The 8,117-nt window shown below is 39.9% G+C and overlaps 1 protein-coding gene across 4 annotated transcripts; it reads left to right on the forward strand.

Moving 5' to 3' along the window:
* Nucleotides 1–576: 576 nt before the first annotated feature.
* hnrnpdl (heterogeneous nuclear ribonucleoprotein D-like) lies at nucleotides 577–7,725 on the forward strand. Of its 4 annotated transcripts, XR_007195237.1 has the most exons (10): nucleotides 577–787; nucleotides 1,645–1,813; nucleotides 1,975–2,136; nucleotides 3,339–3,470; nucleotides 4,186–4,306; nucleotides 5,430–5,588; nucleotides 5,850–5,960; nucleotides 6,405–6,506; nucleotides 6,771–6,802; nucleotides 7,391–7,725. XR_007195237.1 is itself a non-coding variant. In XM_048258684.1 (8 exons), the coding sequence occupies exons 1-7, from the start codon at nucleotides 699–701 to the stop codon at nucleotides 5,918–5,920; spliced, it is 903 nt and encodes a 300-aa protein (XP_048114641.1). In that variant the 5' UTR covers nucleotides 577–698; the 3' UTR covers nucleotides 5,921–5,960; nucleotides 7,391–7,725. The 4 variants fall into 4 exon arrangements, 2 of the variants coding, with proteins under 2 accessions (XP_048114641.1, XP_048114643.1); XR_007195236.1 differs by lacking the exon at nucleotides 6,771–6,802; XM_048258684.1 differs by lacking the exons at nucleotides 6,405–6,506; nucleotides 6,771–6,802.
* The last annotated feature ends 392 nt before the right edge of the window (nucleotides 7,726–8,117 follow it).

Below are 8,117 nucleotides of genomic sequence, written 5' to 3' on the forward strand. Positions count from 1 at the left end.
CTCAGAGGTCAGACTGAGAATGCCTCCAGATCTAAAATCAAAGCTTAGGTCATCAAGATCGAACACTGAAAGTTTCATGCTTCTTTCATAAAAAGCAAGATCGTTAAGCTTAACAGCCCCACTATATGCAAACCCACCTGGGCCATCGTTTGTCACATTTCCTGCAGCATGACCGCTTTAAATGAGCTTGAAATACTTGCTTAATAAATAAATGAAACACCATTGTTTTTGCCAACCCATCTGGTAAATCAAGAAGATGGGTTTGTTATTGGGCTGAATTAGTCATACCCAGAGATTTCCTTACAGTGGGTACATAGGAGAACTACATCTGACACGAGCACATACATCTGACACTAGCTGCATATCATGATTAGTTTACAGTTGTTGTATGGCGGCCTGGTTCAATAACCTCCATAGACCATAGGTTGAAGGAGGGGGGTATCAGGAGGAAAGTGAATTCTCTTTTTCGCTTCAAGTACGCCCCTGCAAGCTGCAGCCAGCAGGGGCTTCTCTTTCGCTTTCCGTAGTCTATCGCCACGCCCCTTCATTTTTGTAGTTGAATCTCTGGTTGAATGACATCACGGCCTTTGTAGGCAGCCATTTTATTAAACGCGGCGAGCTGAAAGCACTTGAGGGGATTAGATTTTCCCGGTTTTTCATAGTTATATTAATATACTTTCATTAAGACAGCAGGCGTAATGGAGACAGATGGTCTGACTGATTTCACCTCAGACGAGTGTCCAGAGGGATCTAAAATAAATGCAAGTAAAAATCAGCAGGATGACGGGTAGGTATCCTGTATTTTTATGCTAGGTTAGCAACCATAGCAACTGTTAGCTAGTCTTAGATTGGCCTGCAGCTTTTATTTCTTTAGTTAAGTTACATGTCATCTAGACATTGGCGCTATTTTATATACAGTTGTATTTTCCTGTGTTTGGCAATTGCATGTATGTGTATCTCTTATATAGCATACATTGGTGTTAATGGTGTAACGTTAAATGAATAGCGTTAACTATCGTTCACATGCTAATTAGCAGCCTGCGTAGTTGAGGAAGTTAGCCAACTAGCTTACGAGGATTGTGTTAGCTAAGCTATCTTATACTGATAATGCCAGTATCGTTACGTTACATAGGAAATCACAGCGTGTTTGTGGTTTTCTTAGTTAATTTAATGTTAGTTACTGTGGTTTGAAAGTTGGAGGTAGCTGCGATTGCTAACTCACTACTACCATTATAAGGAGTCTGCTGAAACCTACCTGGTAGTGAACCCAAAAAGTGCTACATTTTGAAAGCTAGCATTCCGGCGTTATGTCGTTGTCAGGCAAGGTGAACGCAACATTGGTGCTTGCAAATTTGCATTCATCACCTACACCCAGACCTCTGTGGTGTCATTGCCTTGAGTTAGAGACGTGATTGTGCTTGTGTTCTTGCTTTTAGGTGTTGTGGTGGCATACATTCTAGTCAATAGTTTGTTAACATGGAGGCTAACATTAGTTGACCTCGTTAGCAAGCCCTCAGCAAGACTTGCTCACTGACGTGGCTAGTTTGGTTCTGTTTGTGCAGATGTTGAGTTGTCGCGCGCTTCACATATGCATGCATGCCCTTGAAATACGTGTGCTAATAACTAACATTTTTTTATTTCCAGGAAAATGTTTATTGGTGGCCTCAGCTGGGACACCAGCAAGAAAGACCTCAAAGATTATCTTTCTAAATTCGGAGAAGTACTGGACTGCACGATCAAAACAGATGCAGTGACCGGACGGTCACGGGGTTTCGGATTCGTACTCTTCAAAGATGCAGAGAGTGTTGAAAGAGTAAGTAAGCCAATATGTTCTTTCAGGTAATGGTTTTCGTTTTATTTTTTTTATCAGACAACATTGACTGTTCTGTGCATAACTGAATTATTCTGATTTTAGCTTTGGTTTTAAGTTGTTTGTCTCCAATAACAGCTCACTGACAGTCTTACTTCATGTAGGTTTTGGAGCTGAAGGAGCACAAGTTGGATGGGAAGCTCATTGATCCCAAGCGAGCCAAAGCCATGAAGGGGAAGGAACCTCCTAAGAAGGTCTTTGTTGGTGGACTCAGCCCAGAGACAACAGAGGACCAAATCAGGGAATACTTCGGGACGTATGGAGAGGTACGTTGCAATTGTTTATGGCAATGTCTTGCATAAGATGTTGCATTTGCTTTAGTGCTTGGTAAACTCAACGTGGGATTTATGAATGGGCTGGACGACTGAAGGGTTGAAAACCTTGGAAATGTAATGTCAAGTTTGAAATTGGGGTCATTCCACGTCAATTAAACCAGGGCCCACGCACTTAGGTCTCAAAAAATTCTGAAGAAATTACCAGGTGTACATGTTATCCAGGAGACACACTGTAAAATTACTCTTATCTATGATCAATACTTTCCAAGATACAGCCAGTTTTACAGGGGGGGGGGGGTCAAAAAGCCCACAGCGCAAGAACTAAACCATGTAGGAGGCTCAAATGTTGCATTCTGGTACATAAATAGGAATAGTATGTAGTAGCAAAATCTTGCATATTCCCACAAGGTGTTTGGGTGCACTGAAAATGAGAACCAAAATGATTTTTCAGACTTGTAATGTCTGCTGTTCAGACCCTGAAGGAATTTATTTTCTGTTCATTGTTTTTTGTGAGTGTTTCTACTTATCTCAATGAGGAAAATAAATCAAGAGCCTATGTTGAGTACAAATATGTCTTCTGAAGGCCTAAACAGAGCCCAGCCAAAAACTCCAATAACATTTTGATCAACTTTGGGGGACAGCTATGACCATGCAGGATCATCCAGACCAAATGTGACTATTTGCAACATACTATTCCTATTTATGTACCAGCATGCAAATTTTGAGCCTCCTACATGGTTTAGTTCTTGCGCTGTGGGCTTGTGAACTTTGACAAAAAAAAGAGTCCGAACAAAATCGACACCCCCCTCCCCCTGTAAAACTGGCTGTATCTTGGAAAGTAGATAGATAGATAGATAGATAGATAGATAGATAGATAGATAGATAGATACTTTCTTTATTGATCCCCAGGGGAAATTCAAGAAAGTATTGATATTACATAAGAGTAATTTTACAGTGTGTCTCCTGGATAACATGGGTACACCTGGTCATTTTTTCAGATTTTTTTGAGACCTAAGTGCATGGGCCCTGGTTGAATTGACGTGGAATGACCCAATGTGAAATTAACTATTGTTTTTTGTAGATATGCTAGAAATAGTGAAGGACTTTGTAAATGGTTTGTGTGAACTGATGGCTCTATGGTGAACTTTATGAAGGGGTTATGTGAATTTATGGCCCTATTGTCACCTTCATAGATAGAAAATATTGAACTTCCTGTCGATGCCAAAACAAATGAAAGGAGAGGATTCTGCTTTGTGACCTTTGTGGAAGAAGAACCCGTTCAGAAGCTCCTGGAGAACAGATACCATGAAGTCGGACCAGGAAAGGTAGGAGGGATACCCTAGCACTTTGCACAATTTTCACCTTCTCAGTGAAGTGTGGTAGCCTGCCCTTAATCTTTTTTGCTGCCAACCCCTAGCATGTATGTCAAGAAATGTTCATATGGCATTTGCATTGAAATAGGGATGGCACAATACCACTTTCTCATGCCCGATTGTGATATCACAACCCTGAGTATCTACTAATACCAATAACATTCCGATAAAGTATTTTCCCATCTATTAAAGCAACCAAGCAGTTATGAATACATTTGCCTAGATGCATGCTGGAAAGACAGCAATGGGCTCAGTGTAGTATTCCTAACAATATATGGCTCAGCCACAATTGCACATTTCTGCAAAGGTGGTTTATTATTCCTATGCATTGCTAAGATGCAAAAAGTCCACATAAATATTCACATAAACAGTGCCTCTATTCAACATTCAATTAAACCTGGGCCCCACAAGCTCACCCTAGACCCTGTATTTGCAGGCCAAATGTTCTAAAATAGATGTTTTACCCATTTTTTTTTTTCTATCACTGATCCATTAATTTAATCAGAGCGATACTGTTCCTGAGTATAGGATTGACGCATCCCCACTTTGGTCTATCTATGTATGGAGACAATGAACAGCATCCCAATTTAAACCGCATTCAATGCACCCGAATTTCTATCAGTGAACCCTATATTTACTTTAACCATTGATTCTCTTTGATCTTCAGTGTGAAATCAAGGTGGCACAGCCCAAAGAAGTCTACAGGAAACAACAGAACCGGGCGGAAGGCAGAGGCGGCTACGGCGGCGGCAGAGGAGGTGGTTTCCGGGGGCGTGGTAGAGGTGGAGGTAGAGTATTGACCGCCTTGGTCTTTCTTCCCCACCTCAATTAGCCCATTTCACAATAGCTTGTTGAACTCCAGTGAATGATACCGTGGCAGGGTAAACAGGGTTCCCACGGTCATGAAAAACAAGGAAAAGTCACGGAATTGTAAAATCCCATTTTATAGGCATTAAAAAATTATGTAATTCAGTCAACTCCATTGAAAGTTTGGGAAAAGTCATGAAATTTTATTGTCATACATCAACTCGGATTTCTCTGCAAAGATATAAAATGGTGGGGTGAAAACACATTTTATACTTTCCATAATTGCCCCCAATCTGTGGCATACAGTAAGCAATTTTGTACTTGAAAAGTCAATGGAAAGGTTTTGAAAGTTTTTCAGTATAAATAAGTGGGAACCCTGGGTAAAGCATCTTGTCATTCCTGTAGACTGTGCTGTAGAAGAGTGACTTTCTACAACACTGTTTACACCTTCAAACCTAAATCTCGGCAAACTTGACAAAGAAGGTTTGAAATAGTGCTACATTTTTAATGAATCTGTTTGTTGACAGTGGACCGCTGGCAAGCAGCGATAGCTTTCAAATTTCAGTGGAATTTGGTTTATACGCTGGCAACATGTAAGTGTGAAATGGGCTAATTGCTTATTTTAGAGCAAACGCTTTTGTTATGCTTTAGGGCTGCACGATTTGGGGAAATATCTAATTGTGATTTTTCTGACAGATATTGCGATTTGTATTTTGATATGCGACGTCAAGGTTCAGTTATGTTGTCAATCAATATTCTTTGTTGGGCCGCTTCTGAGTAGTGCATGAGAACCACAACACCCCTGTTAGGTGAGCTTCACTGTCTGTCACACAAGGAGGATGATGTGTATATAGAAACCATAGACGTAACCATTTGGACATTTGCGAGCTGCATAATTATTAGTATTCTTTGCGATAACCTAATTGCTTCAGTTAAAATTGGGATTGTGTTTAAAAATTGATTACTTGTGCAGCTCTATTTTGCTTGCCTACATATTTACAAATGCAAGGGGCGGTAATTCCTTTGGCTGTGAAATACTGGGTGGGTGAGAAGCAAAGGGACCTGAAGTGTTTCTGAAACTGACCCTTTCTTCTCTGTACGAAGGTCAAAATTACAATCAAGGCTATGGTAACTATTATGGCCAGAACTACGGAAGCTACGGCGATGGATACAGTCAGGGGTACAATGGCTATACGGGCTATGATTACTCCGGCTATAACTATCAGAATTATGGATATGGCCAGGGTTACGATGACTACAGTGGTAAGCACTTGATAAATACTTTAATATGTTTTTTGAAATATAGCGTCACTGTTAACTGTTATAGAAAGCAAAAATGTATGTGTGCATATGTTTAATTGCCATTGTTTGGTTTATTAATATCAATTAATTTGTTCTCTGGTTGATACCATGGTTATGTGGATTGTAATTGGAAAGCTGCAAGGTTCTGCATTTCATGATGAACCTTGGACTCTGAGTGTCTCTTGGTTTGTCTGACTTTGAAGTTTAAATGTGTTCCTCCAGGGCAGCAAAGCAGCTATGGCAAGGCATCACGAGAAGGCGGTAATCACCAGAACAACTACCAGCCATACTGAGGGATTGTCTAGACCTGCTTAGATCATTTTATTTCCCTTGGTAAGATCCTGAACTAAGCTGTAGCTTTGGCCTGACCACAAAGATTTAAAGATCAATAGACACGTATAAACAATTGGAAATTATGAGACAAGCTTTACATCACATTTCTATTCCCAATGCCAAAATTAAACTGAAATGTCTATAGATCTTTAATTGCTAATGCTGGTTTAGAGGTTTGCCTCAAGTTTCCTTTTTTAATGTTCACTTATTTTGAAAGCTTTCAGGAAAACGTAAGCGTTTTTCTGTAGATTTCCTTTCCGTGTTGTTTTTGTTTTCTTGGTCTTTTCCTCCTGCTTTTTAACAGGTGATCATAAGGATAGAGCATAGAGACTTGATAGCATTGTTAACAGGTAACGTACTGCTAATGGGCACAGAGTAAGGACCTATCCTTATTTCTCCTCTCCTTTCCTAATTCTGATATTGTACCTTGTTTGTACCTGCCAGCGGGAACTTCATTGCAGGCCGTGTGTCACCTGACCACAAATCTCTGGGCGTCGCACATAGCGGGCAGAGAGCCAGGCATGCACAAGAAAACGCTGTCCTGTGGTATGGTCTCTTCAACCTTCCTGTACCAGCGTTAATAAAAAACAAACAGACAGACAGACAAAGAAAGCACACACAACCAAAAAACAGCATAAACTGAGAAAGGAAGTGACTTCTCTTTTCAACAAATTTTCCTTAAAGTTGTTGTGGATGTTTTTGTTAACAATTTTTTGAAATGGGTCTCTTACAGGGCTTTTAAATAATGAAATCTAAAGAGTGATTTCAAGATGTCATATTTTTATTCTGCTCTTCTCTGTTTTATTTTAGTGTCCTTGTATTTCAGTTCTGGAACTTCAGAGGTTTTTAATTTCCTTTGTTTTGATTTCCTTAAATAATCCCCCTGTAAAATTGCATAAACTCATAATGCTTGCTTTTTCTTTAGAGCCCCTAGAGAACTCCAAATGATACATCACGAGCCTTTTTTTTGTGATTTAATTTTTTTTAAAGCGGTAATAATACATTTTAAAGATCATATGTAAACGCACATTACTGAGCCAAAAAAAGCTGACCGGAAAATCTACCCTTAGAACCAACCTCGAGGGGTCCAATTGGTTTGAAATGTCCCTAAACTGATTGAGAAGTCCGTATCAGTGTAAGTGATCAGATGCACTCCTTTATGGTGATGTTAACCACCATAGCAGAGGAGCGGAAGCTTTTGCTGGCTGTTCTTTTGTTCTCCTTGCTTTCTTTCCTCCTGAATAACTGAAAGTTGTACATATGATCTTTAATCTGGTGAAGTACATCTTTCGTAGCTTAAAGTGGCAGCTCAAGAAGTGAACAGTCAAACAAGGAGATGAAGTTTTTTTCTTTTAAAGAAAAACTTCAATTAGTCCTGGGTGACTGATCGAAGCCTCTGACGTATGTCTTTTTTTCGTTTTCTGTTACAGGTGGACAAGCTGACAGCGAGAGTGACTACCATTTGAAGGCAGCTTGTGGATTCCTATTCCCTAACGAATCAGTCTTCGCGTATTTTTCATGATAAAGGCCCTGATTTTCAGTTGTCCTCTGGAGATGGAAGACACGCTTTGTACATAGTGAGGATTTTTAGCAATTGTGTTGTTTTTTTTCCCTCCTTGTATGTCCTCTTGTGCTCTGTTGAAGGTGTTGTAGCGTTTGAGCTTACCTTATGTTCTTAAATCTGTATTCAGAAAGTGACCTTTTTGTTTCTGTTTTAATTTTCTGAGGTTTTGGATAAAGGGATCATTAAATCGAGGGTACCATACTGATGCGTTTAATGTGTTTGATCCTGTGTGTCTGCCATTGTTTTTAAGGCAGAAAAGGTCAAGGCAGGTCCAGGACCTAGCCTTGACCTTTTGGTTTTAAATATGATGTTTGGCAGATGTAGTTTAGAGATGTGTGTACATACATACACACACACACACACACACACACACACACACACCACTTCTACAAGTTCCAGTAGTGGGGGGAACTTGAGTAGTGCAGTTGGCAAATATAAATACTTCTTGGCTGAAACCTCCCAATTACCAGTTAAAAACATTTTCCACTTCATTCAGTATACCAGGATTCCTTGTGTCATGTGTTTTCAGGAAATTCAAAGTAAAGAAAAAGGCATTCTCAATGAAGGCCAGAACCTCACATCTCTAGCATGAG

Source organism: Alosa alosa, chromosome 12 (genome assembly GCF_017589495.1).
Source record: "Alosa alosa isolate M-15738 ecotype Scorff River chromosome 12, AALO_Geno_1.1, whole genome shotgun sequence".
Taxonomy (NCBI): Eukaryota; Metazoa; Chordata; class Actinopteri; order Clupeiformes; family Clupeidae; genus Alosa; species Alosa alosa.

Bases quoted from the DNA above. Each gene is read 5' to 3' on its own strand.
- hnrnpdl (XM_048258684.1), top strand. From the start codon at position 699: ATGGAGACAGATGGTCTGACTGATTTCACCTCAGACGAGTGTCCAGAG. The intron at 3,471-4,185 runs GTAGGAGGGATA...TTTGATCTTCAG, and splicing joins ATGAAGTCGGACCAGGAAAG to TGTGAAATCAAGGTGGCACA. The intron at 4,307-5,429 runs GTAGAGTATTGA...CTCTGTACGAAG, and splicing joins GGGGCGTGGTAGAGGTGGAG to GTCAAAATTACAATCAAGGC.